The sequence below is a fragment of the Molothrus aeneus genome, chromosome 5 (genome assembly GCF_037042795.1).
Source record: "Molothrus aeneus isolate 106 chromosome 5, BPBGC_Maene_1.0, whole genome shotgun sequence".
Taxonomy (NCBI): domain Eukaryota; kingdom Metazoa; phylum Chordata; class Aves; order Passeriformes; family Icteridae; genus Molothrus; species Molothrus aeneus.
Window position 1 is genome coordinate 19,763,530 of NC_089650.1, and position 20,736 is coordinate 19,784,265.

General features: G+C 53.0%; 2 protein-coding genes across 6 annotated transcripts; both read right to left on the reverse strand.

The window, feature by feature from the left end:
* Nucleotides 1–2,054: 2,054 nt before the first annotated feature.
* On the reverse strand, nt 2,055–7,154 carry LOC136556879 (extracellular serine/threonine protein kinase FAM20C-like). The gene is made up of 10 exons (XM_066550295.1): nt 6,676–7,154; nt 5,035–5,210; nt 4,871–4,949; nt 4,296–4,388; nt 3,994–4,109; nt 3,519–3,699; nt 3,294–3,403; nt 2,543–2,624; nt 2,371–2,430; nt 2,055–2,289 (listed from the first exon to the last, which is right to left on the reverse strand). Exons 1-10 carry the CDS (start codon nt 7,152–7,154, stop codon nt 2,055–2,057), a joined length of 1,611 nt encoding a protein of 536 aa, XP_066406392.1.
* A 4,641-nt stretch (nt 7,155–11,795) lies between these two features.
* DNAL4 (dynein axonemal light chain 4) lies at nt 11,796–15,970 on the reverse strand. Of its 5 annotated transcripts, none has more exons than XM_066549680.1 (4): nt 15,910–15,970; nt 14,637–14,848; nt 13,847–13,930; nt 11,796–12,962 (listed from the first exon to the last, which is right to left on the reverse strand). In XM_066549680.1, exons 2-4 carry the CDS (start codon nt 14,706–14,708, stop codon nt 12,798–12,800), a joined length of 321 nt encoding a protein of 106 aa, XP_066405777.1. In that variant the 5' UTR covers nt 14,709–14,848; nt 15,910–15,970; the 3' UTR covers nt 11,796–12,797. The 5 variants fall into 5 exon arrangements, with proteins under 5 accessions (XP_066405777.1, XP_066405778.1, XP_066405776.1 ...); XM_066549681.1 differs by having other exon boundaries at nt 14,637–14,851; nt 15,910–15,962; XM_066549679.1 differs by lacking the exon at nt 15,910–15,970 and adding an exon at nt 15,744–15,897.
* Between the last annotated feature and the right edge of the window lie 4,766 nt (nt 15,971–20,736).

Genomic DNA, 20,736 nt, shown 5'->3' on the forward strand with positions numbered 1-20,736 from the left:
AGGGGGGCAGCCACCGCTCCCCCGGCCTCTGGGGACCTCTTCTTTATCATCATCGCTGTTGCCTATTTATTATTATCACCGCCACAGGCATATTCTTTTAATTTCATTTATTTTCATCATTTTGTGGGGGCCGATGATGAGGGCCCAGCCGCACTCTGCTGCCCACGGGGACCTGGTCCCCAAACACCTCAGCCCTGGGGCTCCTCCGCCGTGCCCAGCACGGGCAGCAGCCAGCCCACGCTGCCGGCCAAGGGCGTGGGTGATGCCCGCCGAAAATGGGAGCTCGCAGGTGCAGGGCTGCACCCCAGCCCCGTTTGGGCTTTTCTGGGGTGGCTGGTTTGCTGGTCCCGGTGGGGGTGAGAAATCCCCGCACCCCACGCACCACCCGTCCCGGCGACACGGCCGAACCTATCCCTGGGGCGTGGGCAGCCCCGCTCGACACCCGTGTGCCCACGCCGCCCCGACTGGGCGGGCGTGTTCTGCTGCTCCCCGGGCCGCAGACACCCCGCTGCCGCCGCTCTTCCCCACGGGCGGCTGGGCAGCCTCGTCAGGGGCGTGCGAGCCAAACCGGGCTGCTCCCATGGGACCTTGAACGGACCTTGTGCAAACTCAGCCGGTTGGAAAAAACAGCCACCCCCCCCACACACACACACCTCGCGTTTCAAATCTGACGGCGCCTCGGAAAAAGATTTGCCTGGGGGAGCTCTGAGAGTCAGGGCAACTGGCCACCTGTGCGTGGACGTGGATGTTCAGACTATTTCTGTGGGCAGGAATGGTCCCCCTGGGCTTGGATATGGAGCACAAAAGTATTTATAGAAAGAGTTAAAATACTACAAAGCCGGCAGAAGAGAAGTAACCTATTGCAAAACAGCCCTGAAACCTTTTCCTCTGTGTGCTGGGCTTTGGGGCACAAGCCAGGGCAGTAGCAGGAGGACGTGCTGTCAGCACTGGGGGGGCACACCGCAACAAACCCCGATTCAGCATCCTCAGCCCCGTTGTGTAACGCAGACAGATCCTCTTTGTCTCCCTTTTCTTTTTTTTTTCCCTGCCTTTTGAGCCCATTTTTTGTTCCAGCCAAAATCTCTGCTTAGCTTTTCCAGCTCCATCTCCCACTGTGCCAGCTGCCCTTTTTCACCCCCTCTCGTGGCTTCCCATCCCTTTGCAAGTGTCTGGCTGGGACAGAGGACATCTCCCCGCCCCAGTGGCACCTTTATCTCTGGCCATGCAGATGGCAATCCCGTGTCCCAACCTGGGTACGCTGGCAGTGGCTGTCACAATGGCACCTGCTCCAGCTGACGTAACCCTGCGTGGATTAACCCCCCTGGGAGGCTCAGGGGATAAGCTGGGTGCTGAGCCACCAGGCACTAAGTAGGGTGCACAGCCCCAGGTCAATCCGTCCCCTCCTCAGGAGCCACATTTTTGGGTGTGAAGGGAGTCAGTGGCAGTTCCTGGGGAATTTGGGAAGATGTTCAGGGGAGTGGGGTTTGTCCTTGCTGCATCCCTGGTCTTGTGGAGGAGGTGGTGATGTCAGAGCCATGGGAGTTTTTGAGTGGGTGTGGGAAGACTGGGGCAAAGATAAGTGGTGTGTAGCTGGGAGCTTCTGCCTCATTTTCACCACAGCAGCAGTGGGGAGTGTCAGCTCCCTTTTTGGGGGTTACCAGGGCATCACTGTGCTGGGGGTGGGGCAGAAGGGGGGGGGGCAGCTGTTCCAGTTTGGCAGTTCTTGCTGGGGAAAGGCAGGAAAAATCCCTACCCTTTCCTAAAAGGCTTTGGAGGGCTGAAGTGACATGTCCAGGCATGCAAGGACAGGCCAGGGCTGGGAAAGCAGCCTTGGTGGGGAAGATCACTGCTCGTGTCTTCTCCACTAGGCCAACCTTTTTATTTAAATTCCCTGTCCCACTTATCCTTACAACCTGCTTTCCTGGTTCATCACGCCACCAGCTCCGGCACCACCAAAAGCTGAGGCTGCCCAGAATCAGAGCTGCACATTGATCCCCACATCACCCTCGGCAGCACCCCACAACAGCCCAATCCAGCACGGTACTCAGCCCCCCTCACACCCACGACCCCACATCATCCACCAGCACCTTTTCCTGGTGGGCTGCCCTGGCCAGGCAGTGTCCCACCGCCAGCAGCACCTTCCCCAGGCGCCGGTCCAGCGCCTGCAGGTGAGGCTCAGCCAGGACGGGGGCCAGCGGATCTGCGGCCAGCGCCTCCCGCAGCACGTCACTCAGCCGGTAGGGCTGGGTGGCCAGCAGCTGCAGCCGCAGGTAAGTCGACTTCTTGATGCTGCCGGAGATGAGGAGGGAGAGCTCTCAATAGGAGGAGCCTCTCCCCAGCAGCAGATCCGGGATGGGGGCAGCCCCTTACCTGCAGCATTGCTGGAGGGGGGCCAGGATGGACGGTTCATCGCGGGAGTGTGTGCCGAAGCTGGACGGGGAGAGAAGCCCATAAGGATGTGTCAGGGTGGCATTTTGGCAAGACTGGAGGGTCTCCCCCCACCTCTTTGCTGTGATTGTTCGCCCCTACTCTCCAGCTTTACCCGCGACCATTGTCCAGGTGGAGCAGGAAAGTGTCATTCCCAAATTTCTCAAAGGTCTCATAGTGGTGCCGGTCCATGTTTCCTGTGGCAGGCCAACAAATTTGGCATCAGGTTGTGGGCTGGAAGATGGGAGCAAAGACACGGAGCACTCTTCTGGTGAGACTGAAATCCAGAGCCCGGGGAAAAGGGTTGGAGGCACCTCTAACTTGTCCATCTGGTGGCCATGGCCACGCAGGGGAACTGAGTAGAGACCTCACAGCCTCCCCTTCTCATCCCAGCAGCCCCACAGAGGGACTACAGTGGCAAATGGAGCAGAAGTAATGGCAAAGGCATGGTTGGGTGGTCAGGAATGAGGAGATGGGAAACTCTCCCTGTCAGATGCTGGTGAGGGGACAGCGCAGGGAGGAAGAAGTGGCCCAGGGACAGGAGAGGCAGCAAGAGCCCTGGACAGCACCATCTCCACCTCTGGCTCTCCAGGGGCTGCATGTGAGAGCATGCTGGAAGGTGCTTCTCATGTCCAGGGTATTCAGCTGGGATCTCCCTGGAATCTCTTGACTTTCAGCTTCTGCCTGGGAAATGCCCTAGTGGCACAGCCCTGTGCTCTCATTGTAAGACTGCGGCTCACTGCAGCCTGAACAACAGTTTGGCCAACAAATCTCGCAGGGCACAGTACCACGGGACATGGAGCCATTTGGGCCTCTAGGTCCTGAGGGACCTCCAGAGCCCTCAGCAGAGGCACGGAGGGGCTCACCCATGAGGAAATCGAGGATTGCCATGTCGATGAGGTCGAGGAGGCGATGGCCCCTGTCGTAGGGCGGCGTCTCTCGCACTTGAGCGCAGTAGTTGGGGTTCAGCTCCCACCTGGTGGCAGAGGCCAGGGAGGCCAATGGGGCCATGAGGGTGGCTGTGGATAAGCCCACTCCCATCCCACGGCTCTGCTGGCCCATGTCCTCACACCCCCCATGCCCCATCTCACTCAGCCTTCTTGCTCTTGTGGTAGGAGCGGCGCCAGGGGCTACGCCAGGAGCGGCGCTTGGCCAGGGTCTTGTCGGGGAGTAGGGCAGCCATGGAGCCCTCCAGCCGGTCGGGTTTGCCACAGAGGGCGTGCTCCGTGGAGCAGTAGTAGGAGCACTCCCCGTAGAAGCAGATGTTTCCCGCTGGCCAGGAGACAAAACAAAGGTTGACAAAGAACGGGAAGGCACCCCTGGGCAGAGCGGTCCAGCAAACAGCCAGGGAAGGATGCTCCATGCACTCTGGCCATGTGCCACCAGCAAAGCAATGGCAAGGGAGGCTGTGAGGAGCCTGCCTGTGGCAGGGCACCCATGGGAGCTGGAACAGTCCCCAGTAGGATAGTTTGTCTGAGTGTGGAGGAAGCCAGGGCAGCAGCAGCCAGCACCAGGTGAACTCCATCCAGGTGGCCACAGGAGAGGACAGAGAGCATGAAAGCTCACCTGGGGAGATGAAGAAAGTCTTGGCCAGTTTCTTGTCTGTGGTGATATCCCGAATTTCCTTTGTTATATTGACCAAACGGCCAGAAACTGGGGGGATTCGCCGGAAATCCAGGATCCTGAAACATAGAACTTGAAACTATTTCTTACTGACCTCAGCTGGTTTAATAACAGCGAGTTATTAAAACTGACAGGAGACACAGGTATCCCTCACAACCGAGGAATGAGAGGTGGGAGGAAGGAGGAGTTTCTCTGGTGCTTTACCAGTATGGGAGGGCAGGCTTGGATGCAAAGCTTATGCTCACCTGTCGAGGTGGAAGGCGGCAATCTCTGCATTGTGCCGCTCAAAGTCTGAGAAGTAGAAGAAATCAATGGGGGTCTCCTGGTCCCGGGTCTGCCTGGAGAGACAGGGGGACAGTGGGGGCAATCATCGTGGGTGGGGTCACTCCAAGCATGGGATTAGTTCCAAACCACCTTGTGTTCCCTTGTGACACTGGAGACACAGCCAAACCCAGTCTCCTCCAGTCACTTCCTGATGGGTGCGTGGCTCCAAGCCCCCTATCCAGGCTCCCAGCTCAAGGAGTGGGGAAGCCCTCATGGACTGGAGGCTCCTGGATGGTCCTCATGGACCACTTTCTTCTTTCCACCACTGGAGGTCACTACCCCATCACAAGCTGCATCCAGTTTGCAGCGAGCTCTGTCAGGGAAGGCAAGGGAAACGGGACCATTCTGCTCGCCTCAGTTTTGGGACAGAGGAGCTGAACTGAGGCAGCACATGAAGCATTTCTCCATTTCTCCCTCCACGGTCCCTTCTGACCACTTCTTGCTACCTAAGGGGACCGTGTGGGTGAGGTATAGGGTTGTTCCAGGCTCTACTCACTTCATGGGCTTGAAGAGGGCCTGCCCATAGTTTGGGAACGTCATGATGAGCTTGAGCTGGGTCCCGCCGGACTTCTGGACTGAAAGGAGGCACACGGGGATGAGGGAGGCGGGCAGCAGGCCGCGGGGCAGGGTGCGGGCAGGGGTGGGGCAGGTAGGTGGTACCCGAGCTGACGATCCTCTGTGTGGCCAGATCCCGGAGCAGCGTGGGCAGCAAGGGGTCCCGGCGGGGGTACAGCTCATAGCGGTTGATGCCGATGTGGAATTTGAGCCACGTGGGGTAGGTGTCATAGGCTGTCTTCCCTGTCGGGAGGAGCGCCTCGGCTTTACTGCTGCTGACCCTGCAGCCCGACAGCCACCACCAGCCCAACAACAATGACAGATTTTAGTTGGGACAGGATGGCTCCCGTGTCCCCGGGCCCTTCCTGAGAGCCAGTGCATGGAGGGTGAGGTGGGGAGAAAGGCCAGAGCAAGGCCTGGATTGGTTCCAGGTTTCATGGTGGCAGAACTCCCTGCCCCATATGGCCTTCATGGGGCTCTTGGCATCTGGTAGATCCCACCCAAAGTTGGTGGCCAGCAAGACCCACCAGCATGGCTGGATTGGAAACAGTGTCTTCCCTCCATCCCCCATGGAAAATCCCTGGGTTGATCCTGTTTCCCTCATCCATGCATTTATTTCCCCAGTGGAACTGATCATCTCATAGTTTTTCCCTAAGGGATTGGCTCCCAGGAGTACAGTCTGCTACACTCCTCCATGTGCTTCCTGGGGACACACGTGTGTACACTGAACAAGGGTGGAGAAGCATGGGCTTCCCAGCCATCCCCAGCACTGACCTGAACTCCCATCCTCAACAGCCCATTCCCCTTGGGTGGGTTTCCCCAGGGAGATAAGTTTGGGTTAGCACTATCCCTGCCTGTGTGCATCCTGGAAATTTGCAGTTTGCTGGCATTCAAGGGAGCCCCAGGGGTAGTCTGCCCCACCTCTGTGCTAGCACACACTGGCACTCCAATGGGACAGTTAGCCCAAGGCATCTGTTACCCAAATCCATGTCTCTCTCTAGGGAAACACAGACTGTGCACTGATTTCATCAAACCAGACCCAAGGTGGTCCTCAGAGATAAGGCAAATGCCCATTTGTGGAAACCAGCTCTTAAGCTAGGTTTTATTCTCTCCCAGTTCTGGCAGGCGCCACTTTTGGAAGGTGCACTTTCTGTAAGGAAGCTGCTATGTGTTACAATGCTAAAGCTTTTAATATCTTCCCTTCTAATTAGAGGTTAGTAGTCCAAAGATAAAAATAGACAGCTGTCAGCAGTGAGCTCACCATACGGCCGAGCCTAACAAGGTCAGGAAATATCCTGCAAAATGCAGGACAGGAATGGTCTCGTGGTTAGAGGTAACCTAAATTGCAAGCTTTGTATCTCCAACATCCCAAGAGAGGGGGATAAAACTGGTAAGAAATCTGGAGTGGAGACTTCCTCGTATACAGAGTGAGATACTAAGGACTAGTCTGCATTGGGAAAGGGAAGGAGCTGAGGAGATCACCAAATAGATATCCGTAATACAATGAATAATTCAAGAGTCTCCTTCAGCTTTGCTTCGTGCTACAAGCTTATGGGTAGCAGCCCAACAATTCAGGGCTAGGAGAGGATTTGAGATATGAGAAGAGCATGCTCAGTAAGGGGAGCCCCTCCAGGGTAGGATGTTGATCTACAGAAGGAAACTACTTTGGTAGTTTGGTCCCTGCTGCTTGTTCCCTGAAACTCACATATCCCCCAAATGCAAGATAGGGCTGAGTTTGCTCCTCACCATTCGTCACTCCCACTGTTGTGCAGGCTGAACTTCTCCATGGGGTTGACGACAAACAGCTTGTCTTTCTCAGTCACCTCTGGGACTGGGGTGTTGTAAAGAGGATGCTCGAAGAGTGCTGCCAGCTTTGATCCCTTGGTCCACCCTGCATTCACCTCTTCATGCTGCTGTTGGACCCCTGGCTCTCCAGCCCTTACGTGCAGCCCCGCTCTCTCTGGCTGGGAACTTTTCTCCAAGGAGCCGTTGCTTCCACTGAAATCCTGAAGGATACGCAGGCTCAGCTTTTTGAGGCCAGCCGGCATGGGGCTGCCTGACAGGACACCCACAGCTTTTGATGCTTTAGTATTGCAGCCACAGGACCTGTGGGTTGTGGGGAAAGCAAAATCCACCACCAGGTGCACGAGAAGGGCCAAGAACAGAAGAAAGAGAAAGCTGATTTTAAGTTTCCTCTGGAGAAACATTTGCAGCCGCCACCGCATCCTTCCACACAAAACACTCAGCAAGGATGGACACAAACACAAGGTTAAAAATGCTGGTGTGGCTGCAGCCTCTGTGCAAAAATAGAAGAGAGGTTTCCTGGATTCAGAGCATCCCAGCAAAAGACCAACTGGTGCACGGGCAGAGTGGCAGGAAAGATATGCCACCACGGCACCTCACAGTGTGACACCACCAGGATGGGACAGGAGGTTGTGGCAGGGTTTATCAGAGCTGATAAGGGTCAAGCTGGCACTGCCAAGGTTAGAGTGAACGGGGCAAGTTCCAAATCAATAGCTGCAATGCTGGCTCAGGGACAGCAATGGCTGCAGATGACTCCCCACTGTCCTGTCTTTCTGTGCTGTCACCTGCACAGGGCTGCAGAACGTTTCTTTGAATACAGGGCATTAAAATGGTTCTGCCCCTCTGCAGCTCACACCCTGCCAAGTACTATGTAGTCCCATTCTCAATGTTCATCATAGCTGCACTCTCAGGATCCAGAATTTTTTTCCCACTGCTTGGCCATATCAATTTTATCACCCTCCCTCATCTATTGAAAATCAGTTGCACTCAAGCCCCCTTTCAAAACTCACTCAAATTGGATAAATGAAGCGGATGTGAGTATCAACATTGCTGCAAGGGGAAATGCTGGACTGGCAGTGTAAGGAAGGGCTACCAGGTGAGTTTCAGGAGCAAGGATGTTCCCAGGGCCTCTAAAGGAGGTAGGGGAGGCAGGCAAGCAGGAGTGGGGACACTGCCTTGGGCATTGGCACAGAGGAGCAGTGGGACCCACCAAGTGCTGGGGAGATCTGGCAGCTTGTGGAAGGGAAGAGCATTTCTTTTTACAAGAAATTCACTTTTGCAGAGCCACCCAGGGACACAGAGCTGGGATGCGTGCACAAAAATGGTTCATGACTTTGATAAGGGACAGACAAGCACAGGACCACCTGCAATAAGTCTGGGGGCTGTGCTACAGTCTGGCACGATGTTTATTTTCTCTTTGCTCTTGCAAAGGATGCAGAAGGCATGTGAAATCCCGTACATCATGTAATTCTTCCTTGTCGCGAGATGGACCAGCAGCCAGCTTGGAAATGCTCACTCCCAGCCAGGGAGGGTACGATGATCAGGGGGCTATTCTGGAGACCCCCTCCTCTGCTGCCATGCCAGCGCTGCCCTCTCCGCACGGTGCTGTGCCGGCCCCTTCCGTGCGTGTCCCGGTCCCCTCCCAGGCGGCGCGCTGGGAACGCGCTGTCCCCGGTGTTCCTGGCTCGCGTGTCCCACGGCGCGACAGTTGCCTGGAAACCGCCTCCGGCTGACACCATCGCCGCCCCAGATTCAGCCAGCCCCGCGTTCCCCAGCCTTCTGCTGGCAAGATGGCCGAGGAGAGCCGGGGCAAGCGAGGAGGAGGAGAGATTTCCAGCCCGGCTGGCGAGCTCGAAGCCCCGCAGAAGGAGCTGGTGGAGGGGAGCAGATGGCTTCCCTGCGTGGAGGAACACAGCGTCTTGCTCCGGGAAGTTTGCTGAATTCAGTCCGGACACACGTTTCAGAGAGAAGGCCCCTAGGAGGGGCTGTAGCTGGAACACGGGATCATTAGGTCATGGCTCAGAAAAACAGCAACCAACCAACAAAAACACCAACTCCCTGTACTAACTGATCGCATCAAAGGAGCTGGGCTCGGCTCCCAGAGCAGGGCCACAGGTTTCATTAATCCAGAGCCAGCCCTGAAGAGAAGCAGACTCCTCATTCCAGTGCTCCAAACCAGCTCCAAACTGTGCTGGAGGGGACAGAAACATCCTTCTCATGTCCTGGAGTCAGATGAGCATAGGGATCTTATGGGCTGAAGCCACCCTACTGACTGTTAGTCCCATTCCCAGATAATGAAACTTGCAATCCTGCCTCCTCACCCTGATTTAGCATCCCATTGAAAAGCAAAGGCAGGGGGCTTAGGTGAGACATTTGCCACCCTTAGCACTTGAATGCTGGCATTAAATATTGACCAAAAGATTTTTCAGCGAGTCAGACGTGAGCCTGCAGCAACAGAGAAGGGCTGGAGACCTTCAAAGTCTGCCCTGATCACCTGACTTGTTGCCATGACATCATCATAGAGATGGGGCTGAATTTGCACCTCTTTCTTCTCATCTCCCCCCTTCAGTTCTTCCTCCATCTTCTCAGCAGGTTCAAGTCACCCTTGGGGCGGAGGAGGAGCCCTACATCCGAGGACATTTTCACTGCTGGCTCCAAATCAGGACTCATCGGCAGCTGATAATGATGTTCCCATCTCCCCTCAGCAGGGAGGGATGAAGTCATGAGGCACAGCCTCTGAGCCGCTATCGCAGCTTTAGGGGACGGGTGGATAGAAAGTGTCATTTTGGCTGCCACCCATCCATCACCCTGCGTTTTTCATCTCATTTTCTACATCTGACTCAGCCTGATGCTTTGACAGGAAATGGCAGCAATATGCAGGGGGGCAAGAAATGAGAGGGAAACAATAGCAAGCAAACCGTTGCCAACTTTCCCAGCTTTCCTCTGAAAATCCATAAGGGAAAAAATCCTCCAGCAACTGAGAGCAGTTTTATAGTAAAAAGTAGAGAGGCCTTAGAGGCTCCAAAGCCTCATAGAATGATAGTTTGGGTTGGAAGGGACCTTTAGAGGTCATCCAGTCCAAAGTCCTTGCAATGACCAGGGGCACCTTGAACTAGATGGTATTGCTCAGAGCCTCATCCAACCTATCCCTGAATGCTTCCAGGGGTTGGGCACCCATCACCTCTCTAGGCAACCTGTTCCAGTGTTTCACCACCCCTATTCTAAAAGACTTCTTCTCTTCCCTATATCCAATCTAGAACAAGCCTCTTTTAGTTTCCAACCTCTAACCCTTGTCCTATCACAACAGGCCCTGCCAAAAAGTCCCTCTCCAGCTTTCCTGTTGACATCCTTTAGGTCCTGGTATAAGGGCACTCCAGAGCCTTCTCCAGGCTGAACAACTCCAACCCTCTCAGCCTGTCTTCATCACAAAGGTTCTTCAGCCCTCTGATCATCTTCATGGCCTCCTTTGGACTGGATCCAGCAGGTTCATCAGCCACAGAGGGGTCTCTTGTGGGAAAACACAGGACAAGGTTCCACTTCTCATCCATAAACCTTACTCCTGTGAAAATTACAGGTATGCCCAAAGATGTTCCAGCTCCACAACAAAAGGAAGATGAAAATCTTTTTTCTAACACACAAGGGCCAGCAAAGCATGGCTCAATGTGCAACAGGCAGGACAATGGATCTGATTGAACACTTGCCTCAGGGCTGGGGCTCTGACACACAGCCACATTTTGGGAGGCTGAGGCTTGTGCTTTCAGGTACAATGCCAATGACAAGAATGCAAATCAGCTAACAAGGGTTTGCCTCAAGGTGACTTCCTGTAGGAAAGCTGTTACCCTTATGAATAAAAATAGCCTGCCACTCTCCTGTGAGCCACCTTGCACTTACCTGGTGAGAATGGCAGTGTGGGAGCTGACTTGCTGCACATTCACACCTAGCTCACCTCAATCTGTTTGCACACTCAGGCTTTGAGAAGGCTGGGGAGCATTTACCCTTCCCTTGTTGCCAATGCAGGTCACGGAGACATCAGCTTTGATCAGCTGGTGGCCAAGAAGATAAACAGGCAGCAAGTCCAAGAGACTGTGTGCTGATGTCAGCAGCTCCCTGTGGTCATCTGCAGGTCACCACAACCCTGCAGAGATGCCCATGACCAGTGTGCCTGTGCATATGCACAGAGCAGTTAATTATTCATTAGCGTGAAAGAGGCACAATTAAAGTGACCGTGGTACGGCTGAAGGGATCATCCCACTCCAGCATGGGGCATTTCAAAGACTTTACCTGTTGATCTGGATTTAGAAGAGACAGAAAGTTGCAGAAGAGGAAATAATCTTTTCTACCTGCCAGCTGTAGAAAGTATTGTCAATAGCACTATCTTCACATAAAAGCAGCCAACTGGAGAGACACAGAGCAACCGCACGATGAGACAGCTCAGAGGATTTCACACAGCACAGCAATCCTGATCATGGGGCAGGAATCATGGTACCAACCTACCCTGGCCCAGCCAAGCACAGATGGTCCAAATTTGAAATAATTCTTAGTTGTCTTCATATTACTCCAGTTCCTGGCCCCCTGACACAATGAAATTGAGAAAGGACATCTCCAGCATAACACTTGAGGTTCAGAAAAAAGAACAAAAGGAATTGTAAGACCAAGTTGATCAACCACAGGCATTAATGCAGAAAGATCCTTCAGACTTAACTATGGACTAGAGATGTCAGCTTGCAACATTCTGAGGGGAAATCTGAAAATTAAGGAAGCTACAAATATGAGACTCCAAAAGTCAGAGCTGAGGCAGCAGACAGAGTTACATTCCCTTGCTGCTACTGCTTAGACAGCTGCCTGTCAAACAGGACAGAGGGACATGGCCAGCAGCACCACAGGCCCAGCAACCCTCCTCACCATGGTGGCTTGCACTGGTAAAAGGAATTGAACAGGGAGGATGAGAGTCACACAGGAAACCAGCAGGATGGAACTCTGTCACTGGCCTCTGCCTGTGCTACACCATGGCTTACTCATTTCCATGTTTCTTGAACTACTTTGCCAACATAAACGCACGCAAAGACATTTTACTAAACTTTTATTGTAAAAACACAGTTCCCCAGGTTTTATAAATACGCCATACATGTAACATAGTTACGCTCATTCAATCCTCCAACACCAACAGCTTTCAAAAATGAAACAGGCTAAAAGAATGCAAGTCCAGAAAGACATTAGGCTTCTGATGACCAAGTTATATTTCACATGGAGCCTCCTTTCTCTGTCAGCCTCCAAACAAGATGCTGAAAGTACACAGCACTTGCAACACCCCCAGGAACTGACAGGGAGACATCTGAGCCTTAAAAAGAGCTCTCACCCACTCCCCAGGCATCGTCAGCCGCCTGTGTTTTCATGCTGTCTCAGTTGCTGTGGGTGAGAAAGGAGGGGGCAGTTTGCATAGCAACCTCCTACACCCCAGCAGCTCAGCTGTTGTACCCTCCCAAGACAGCAGGGAAGGGCAAGCTGGGACTGCTTCCCTGCGGCTCACACCTCCACAGATAGCCTGAAGGGAGACCCTTGGTGCTGTCAGGTCTGAGCAGACATCTCAGAAGAAAGGAAGAATGTACAAGCAGCATCCAGAGAGAGGAAAGACAGGTGCTGGTCAGAGCCATACTGCATGGTAGTTGAGAAAGCAGAGAGGAAAACTATGTGGAATAAAGGGGAGTTAAAAGAAACATAGGGCTAGATGGCACCTTCTTGCTTTTGCTTCCCCCTGCTAGTGCTGCTGTGCAGTGTGTTGTGAGATTACCTATTCCTCACTTCCCTCCTGCTCCAGCTCAAACACCAAGGAAAGAGCCAGACAGATGAGAAATCCCACAAGCAAGGATAGGACAGTTTAGCAAGATTATACACACACACACACGCACCAGCTTTACGTATCCCACAGAACTGTTACATCAGTATGAAAAAAAGAAATCTTGACATTTAAGTATTAAAAATAAAGCCCCACCTCCAGATCATACAAAACTTGTCAAAAGCAGGAAGAAATCTCTTGTATTCAAGCAAGTCTGGGACCTGGCCAGGGGTCAGGAGCACTTCCAGACGCACACGGCCAGGCTGCCACCAAAGAACATGTACAGCAGGTTCTTCACCTCGTGAGTGATCTCAAAGCCAAAACCTTCCCCAATCACCACATGCCAGGAGGACCCAAATTTCTTGTCCATGGTCTCTTTGATCATCTTGGCAGCGCTCTGGAGAATGTTAAGGAAGACAGCATAGGGTGAGACAAAGCAACCAGAGAGGTTTTATGCAAACATCCCCCTAATCTTCTCCTCCCTTTAAGACTACTCATGCCATGGGCAACAGGTATAGCAGCCGCACCGCAGGACTTGGGAGCTCCCCAGAGGTAAACCCAAGGGTAGAACTGGTCTCAGCAGCCTCCAGCCCAGCAGCTAGAACTGCATCACTTCTCTAGTTCACAGTCTGAAGCAAGATCTCTGCTTCAGATGCTGCTGGAGTTATACTGGTTGCAGTGACCATGAGAGCAGATTCAGGTCACTAAGCTGCAGCTATTTTTACAGGAGTCCTTTTTTTTTTCTCCAGCTAATTACCAAAACACTGAAAGTAGGCTGGCTTTTAAAAGGCTTGCTTCTCCCAGATCACACCCTGCTTGATCCTAAAAAAGGTGAGAGGAAAATTGTTCAGTGACAGGCGGTGCCCTGCCCATGAAGCAAGGTATGTATTCCCTTGATCGTTGGTCCTAAAGCCAAGAGGGAATACTTAACAGACTTCCATGTACTCATCCCCAAAACAGGAGACTCCAAGCAGTTCTGAACCAAGCCCTCAGGACACAGGGCATTTTATGAACAGAGTGGAAGCATGTCCCAGGAAGGCAGGATAAGCAAGGAGGCAAGGTCTGGGAGCCAGCACCACTACTTATCTCTGCAAAGTGCTATTCTAGATCTTGCAGAGCAAGGGAACTGAATCTGAGATCTAGCCAAGCTCTTTGCCTCCTTCTACCCCAGCTCAGTGCAGAGAGTAACAGGATGCCAGGACCTGACTCTGCTCTGCCCTACACCCCTATCCCTGCCCCTGCAGCATCAGCAGGCTGCCCGTTCTGGGAGGTGGCTGGTACCTCATTGTTGGTGGCGTGCTTCTCACAGGCTGTGACGCACAGCTCCATGGTCTCCACGCGCATCTCCTCCGGCATGTCCGAGTGCTGCCAAGGGCAATGAGACAGACAGACAGCTAAGCACAACAATCAGAGCTGCACACACAACAGCAGTAAGTTGCTCTAACTTCTGCACTGGCTCTATCAGGGGCTTAGATGGAGTAAACCTGAAAAGGTTTATTGCACTGTAAGTGAACCATTCCTCCAGCCAGTGAGGAATTCTTCTTGACCTACATGAAAATTAGCACTGTGTAAGCACAGCTTAAAGAAGGAAATCAAGACATTTGCCAGTTTTTCTGCTATAAGATAAAGGGGAAGCACACTAACACTGTTTCCACTACAGTTCTTAATTATTGCTATATGAGTAACAAAGAAATCTAAATTACACAGCCTTTTCTTCTGCTGCTGCTATCTGGCTGGCTAGCAAGATCTTTTGCTCCAGCTTCTCCAGGACAAAAAGCAAGCTGCATCCAAAACACAAGAGAGGGCTCCAAAGGTGGTATGCTCTCAATCTGTTTGATGGATCACTTTGCCCCAGGCTTCCTCGGGCTGTCATGGGGAACACTGGAGCTATTAGATTTCCCCAGGAGAGATCAAGGACAGGGAGAAAGCAGCAGTGACAACCAGGATCTCTCCACAGGACCAGCACTACATGTTCTCACAATAGCTAGACAGCAGGAGAAGGACAGTTAGAATGAAGACAGATTTTCACATCTCTGACACTGGTAAATGTACAATCCATCTCCCTCCATACCCTAATCAGAGGAAAACTGTGAAGCCTTTTATAATCAGCCTCGTCCTTTTTTTCCTCCTCAGCTTCTTCCATGGTCCTTCCACAGAGACTCCAGGAAGGGGCAGAGGGGCTACCTGGAGTTCAGCAAAGTGCTGTGGCACAGCCAGCTGAGAGGAACAGGGCTTTGTGTTCCTCTCTTCAGCAGGAGGAGTCGCTTCTTGGCCTAGAGGACACTGCTTCAACAAAAACAAACATGGGCAAGAGACAGATGGCTTTCAATTAAAACACAAGGCAAATGAAACTGTTACGAGAACATAATGCTATCTCACTCACTTGCCATTTCCTCAACAGCACCTTCACACCCCCCCTGAGAGTCTCAGCTCATAGACCATTAATGCAAACAAATTATTAAACTGTATCTTTTTCCATAAGTGAGGAGCACAGCACTTCCCAGAAGCACCAGTGGAGCTTGAGGGAAGAGCTGAGCCAAGGTACAGCTTTCAGGAGAGGACAAGAGAACACTATATCAGCTGCTACCACTCTTGATTAATTCCAAAAGGATTTCCCAGGACACTATTATCTGCAGTAATTTCAAACTGCACATGACAAGAGAAGGGTAGGAGTATTTTAGGCACAGAATCTGCGCACTCGTCTGGACAGAAATGTTTAACAGGAACATCTCGGTCTCGTTTGTGCACTTGCTCCTCAGATCCCGGAGCATGTGTCAGCTGGGGAGGGCCATATGGGAAAACTCTGGACGTGCCTCAGGGCCTCATTACCAGCCTACCTCCACCCGGGCAACGCAGAGGCACAGTACTGACCGACAGATTCAGAGCATTTCACAGCCGTCCTCCCTCTGGCTCTTTCCCTCTTTCCCCCAGAACAAAGCATCTTCCTCTCCTACCCAGGGGAGCAAGGGTGAGCTGATATTAAAAGGAAAACGAAACCAGCACGGTGCCAGGCGACACACCAATCACGTATGACACATACAGAGAGCTGTTGGCTAAAGCACCGAGTCAGACCACCAGCCGTCAGACGGGGGCCGTAGCACCCAAACCCCGACCTCCGCAGGACAGAGCCCCCGCCCGCCCGGCCGGCGCCACCCCCGAGAGCCCCTTCAATACCCACCCCCAGCCCAGGGCGTGCCCGCGGCCACAGTCCGAGGGTGCGAGGCAGCGGAACGCGGCCCGAGCGGGCCGCACGCCCGAAGGGGCCCCGCCACCCTCGTCCCGGCGGAGGCAGAGCTCGGCCAGCGGCACGGAGCGGGCCCGCGGAGCTGCGGGCGCGGCCTCACCTGCGCGGCCGCCGCGGCCCAGCGCCGTTGCTAAGGAAGAGCCGCGCTTGTCATAGCAACCGGCGCGGGAAGTCCCGCCCCCTCTGCCTCCATTGGACGGGCTGTGCTGCTCGGCGCGTCTGATTGGCTGTCTCCCTGCCGGCCGCCGCGCGGGGCCTTGGGGCGCTGGCGGCGGAGGGGTGGCCGCGGAGCGCCTGTGCTGTGCCGCGCCCCCGGCCCCCCGCTGGCGTCTGGCAGCTTCGTGTCTTTCTGACTTAAAACCCCTGAGGGACCTAGTTCTAGGTATTTTTTCTTTTAAAAAACTAGGATAAATATAAGAACAAGGAGCGATTTGGGGAAATTTTCGTTGTTTTGTTGTTTTTTTTTTTAACCACAGATCAGGTTAGGAAGCCCTCTGAGATCATGGTCCGGCCTGTGACCGAACGCTGCCATGTCAGCCACACCCTGGCACTGAATGCCACCTCCAGCCTTTCCTTAAACACCTCCAGGGACGGAGGAGGCTCCACCACCTCCCTGGGCAGCCCATTCCCATGTCTAATCACTTTCTGTGAAAAATTTCCTGCCAATGTCCAGCCTGAACCTCCCTGGTGCAGCTTGTGACTGTGTGCTCTTGTCCTGTCTGGTTGCTTGGAGAAGAGGCTGACCCCCATTTGGCCACAGCGTCCTTCAGGGAACTGGGGAGTGATCAGGTGCCTGAGCCTCCTCCTCTCCAGGCTGAGCAATCCCAGCTCTCTCAGCTGCCCCTCGCAGGATTTGTGCTCCAGACCCTTCACCAGCTCCCTTGCCCTTCTCTGGACATGCCCCAGCACCTCAAAGTCCTTCCTGAGCTGGGGGTTCCAGAACTGGATGCAGTTCTCATTGTGTGGGAGTGGCAACAGCTCATGTTTGCATGTCAACAGGAGTGTAAAGAAGGAGAAAGTGATGCTGTGGGGATGAATCATGAGTTTGCAAACAGCTCCTGTAGCACCAGCCTCCATCCCCCACGGAGAAAATTGCCTCCCTCCCGCCCTTTGTAGCTTTATGCTTGTAATATCTATTTGTTTTGAGGTTTTTCTTGGCTCTGGGCTTGCTACAAAACCTCTGCTGTCTCTGCACCCTGCTAGCCAAACATGGATTGCCTCTAAACCAGGTCTTAAACAGTTTTCAGGGAGGTCTAGGGTTGCATTCGTCTGAAATTAACAAGGATGGAGAAGCAGCAAGCTCCAGGATAATACCAAGGGAAAGACTTCTCCTGTGCAAAGCCCCAGCTGCTGGGTGTGATGCTTGGTTTTCCATCAGTGGCCATCCTGGTCTTGCAGAGTGGCTCATGGGTCTGATTTTTCATGTGGTGCTTGTGGCTGGTATGTGCTTGAAACGTTCTTGCTGCTCGCTGCCTGCTGAAGGAAGAATTTGCTTTCCAGCTGTTTGAGAAGGAAAAGAGTGAGAGAGGAACAATCTGGGCACTTTCCTGCCCCTGCCAGCTCAGGAGTCCTCTTCCCTCCCTGTAGCACCAAGCTCTGCCCTGTGATCAGGGGAGAACAGCACCTTGTTAATCTCTTCCACAGGTTCAGCAGTGAATCCGACCTCCTGGCTGTCCTTTGCCTGACAGAGCAGTGCTGGGGGCAGGGAAGCTGCCTTTGGGCTTGGGAAGACAAAGCTGCAGTAATCATTTATATTTTCCTTTTCTGTCACTGCTGGTGGTGACAAAAATGAAGCACTGCCTCCTGTGTCACTCGTTCTCCTACCATTTCTGCCTCCTGGGCTAATTCCTTCTCCTTCCTCTTTTGGGCCTCTTGCAACAGAGCTAAAATTGTCAAGAGACAGATAAAAGCTGGGAGATCATCATTTTTTCTTTTCAGACAAGATAATTAGGAAGAGAATCTCTGTGAGGAAGAAGATCTTTCCATCATCATTACTTTATCTCCAGGCAGCTACTCTAATCTCTCCAGGGACACGGCTCTTTCAAGCACCGTATTCTTGCTGTGGTTTTTTTAATGCTTTAATCCCTGTGTAGTTCACCCACTTTTACTACCAAGCAGCAAGTGAGTGTGAGCTGGGGTGTTTGTGTGCATGTGCAGGGCAGAGCACGCTTGTCTGTGTGATTCTGGGTTCAATTAAACCTGTTTTGGTTCTGATCAGTGTGACCCCCAGGAGTGTTGCCCTCAGGGAATGTGGGGACTGCTTGTGAGGGTTATTCATCAGTGGCTCCTAGGTGAGAAGCTAAAGGAAAACGGCCAAACAAAAACTGCACTGGGCCAAAGATAGGAAAAGCCATGTCTTTGTGATTGTGGTGGGTGATACAGTGGGGCTGCAAGACAGAGATGCCTCCTGAGAAAGGAGAGCGTTCTGCTGGCCTGCCTCCACCTACCGTGGCTTAACAAAATGTGAGCAGTTGGTTTCTGGACCCCCAAGTGCAGGGTTTCCACAGGCTGCCTCTGTATAACTGCAAGCCAGTGGGAGCCTTGTTGAGCCAACAAAGGTTACATGTACTGCTCTTTTTGCTGCTGGCTCTGATGGCACAGACAGCACGTCACCTGATCTTTAACTTCCAGTACTAGTGGAGGAGGTACCCTTCTGTAGGTGAAAGCAAGTCCAGAGCAAGGGTTCAATTCACCCCTGTGGGTCTGTAGGGAGCTGGAATTGTTGCTTTGCTCTGGCTGGTCATGCCTTATTTGCCACTAATCAGAGGTGGAAACTCTTTCAATCCCTTTGCTTTCAGCAGCCACAGTGAAATGCATTGAAACAAAGTACCTTTACTTTTTACCTTCTGACATGAGGGTGTGTTGTACTCCTTAGCTGAGCACAGAAAAGTAACCATTGGCTGCAAAATATACATATATGTAGTAAATATACAGCCTCATGCTTTCTTTTAGTCATCTTCATTAACCAGACAGCAGGCTGGCTCTTCATCAGGTGGAGGACAGCCTTCTTTTCTTTCTTTTCTGACCTGTTTCCAGCCAGGTTTGGGGACTTCCCCATTGTCCCTGTGGGCACAGGCTCTGCCATGCCCCACCTCCTCTGTGTGGTAAAGCAGGGGGGCTGGAGCTTGCTGTCCAGCCTGCCAGCACAGCCCAGGGACTGGGCACTGCTCCACAGCACCTTGGAAAATAACTGAGGGCCAAGGCTGGGGGCAGCTGCCCCAGGATGGGGTGGAGGCAGCTCTCAGGAGGCTCTGTGGGAATGCTGAAACCACATTTTGCTAGGATCAGAACCGCCAGCATGCTGAGCTGAGGGAAGGCAGAGATGGGGACACTGGTGTGCAGGACTGGGTGGCAGCTTCTGTGCCAGAGGACAGAGCAGCTCGCTTTGGGACAGCCTGATCCCCTGGTCTGCTGGAAAACACAGTGCCCCACGTGTTCCCGTAGCTACTACCTCTAGTAACATCAGCTACTGTTAGTAAGGTCTGTTGCTGCAGCACTAGCAGCCGTGTGGGGGCTGTTCCTGTGCCAGATGCTCCGGAATTGTGGCGCATTCCCTGTGCGAGCACTGCACAAGTCTTAATGAGCCTTCCTGGCTCTGGGAGGGAGCAAGGGAGGCTCCCAGCAGGACAGGAAGGTGAAAGGAGGCAATTAGGCAGCACCCCATTGCTGAGCAGGTAGTGGGGACTTTGGAAGTCACCTCCTGGGGACAAGTATTGGCTGGCTTGGCCTCGTTTGAGGGCACCAGGAGGTTGACACACTGCAGGGAGCTGTGACATGCAAACTCAGCTGAGGTTGCAGGTATTGGGGAGCACAGGAGATCCCCAAAGCCCACTCACGTGGGGGGTTCCAGGATTGCCCATGTCCCTGGGAATGGCCAGTGGTGCCCTCTGGAAAGAGGGGCAGGGGCTAGAGGGGTTCATAAATGCCAGCATTTTCTTTCCAAACACAGTTTTCAAACACCATCAGGCCTGAAGGTTTCCCATTGCCATGTTCAACTTGGACTTCTTCACTGCCAGACAAACCCCTTTGGGAGTATGGGCTGGGTGGTATATGAGTCTGGCTGAGTCCCTGGCTAGCAGAAAGCCCTGCAGCAGCGAGTTCTGCAGTTTAGGAAAGGAAATGGCAGTTCCTTTCCTCTCCTTGAAACGTGCTTACAGCCCCTTGGCAGGGAGATAGAGGACAGCACGTGGGCGGCATCCATCACACCTGCCTGTCTCCCACACCGTCTCCTCTTGTGCCAGCTCCTGCTGAGCTGCCACAGCCCAGCTGTGCCCCTGCCCTGCACTGCCCAGCTCTTGGTGCCCTCCTCCTTTCCCCCCTATCCTGGATGTCTGGGTATAACACAGCCAACCAGCTGAAGTATCTGCCTTCTCCACACCACTGTTAAATATTTCCTTCCTTACCCTCCTCTTTCCCTCAAGGCTGACTTTGTTGTTCCTCATCTCTTCTGTGCACAACATGTTGTTTTCCAGCCAGCTGCCCTTAGAGAGACATGGGGCTACTCCTGAGTGCTCCTGGTTAATTTAGAAGCAAGCAATATGTGTAAGTCATTGTAATTACTTCTTGCAGCCAGCAAAGCTATTGATTTGTCATCTCCTCTACCTTTTAAGCCCTGTTGCAGGTTTGTAGCTCTTGCAAGGCTCAGCTTACTGAAAAGAAATGGTCTCATCTTGCTTTCGTCCTCCTCAGACGGGTAAGAAGCAGACATTGCTTCCTGCAGAGAGCCAGGGCAGGATGGAAATCAAATATTTATTTCTGCTCTTCATTTGTGTCTCCCATCCAGTTTCTAATCTCTCCATAATGCCTTTGTTTCCTGAAGAGCCTTATAGTGGAGGCATTTGCTGGAAGATTTTAAAAGGTTTGGGAAAATTCTACCAAGTTTTCCTGTGTGCCCCCAGGTCTGCCTAACTGGCTGTGAACCTCTGGG

Bases quoted from the DNA above. Each gene is read 5' to 3' on its own strand.
- LOC136556879 (XM_066550295.1), bottom strand. From the start codon at position 7,154: ATGCGGTGGCGGCTGCAAATGTTTCTCCAGAGGAAACTTAAAATCAGC. The intron at 3,404-3,518 runs GTGAGATGGGGC...CTCTGCCACCAG, and splicing joins CACAAGAGCAAGAAGGCTGA to GTGGGAGCTGAACCCCAACT. The intron at 2,290-2,370 runs GTAAGGGGCTGC...CATCTCCGGCAG, and splicing joins CCCCTCCAGCAATGCTGCAG to CATCAAGAAGTCGACTTACC.
- DNAL4 (XM_066549680.1), bottom strand. From the start codon at position 14,708: ATGGAAGAAGCTGAGGAGGAAAAAAAGGACGAGGCTGATTATAAAAGG. The intron at 13,931-14,636 runs GTATGGAGGGAG...TGCCCTTGGCAG, and splicing joins ACAGTTTTCCTCTGATTAGG to CACTCGGACATGCCGGAGGA. The intron at 12,963-13,846 runs GTACCAGCCACC...AACATTCTCCAG, and splicing joins AGCACGCCACCAACAATGAG to AGCGCTGCCAAGATGATCAA.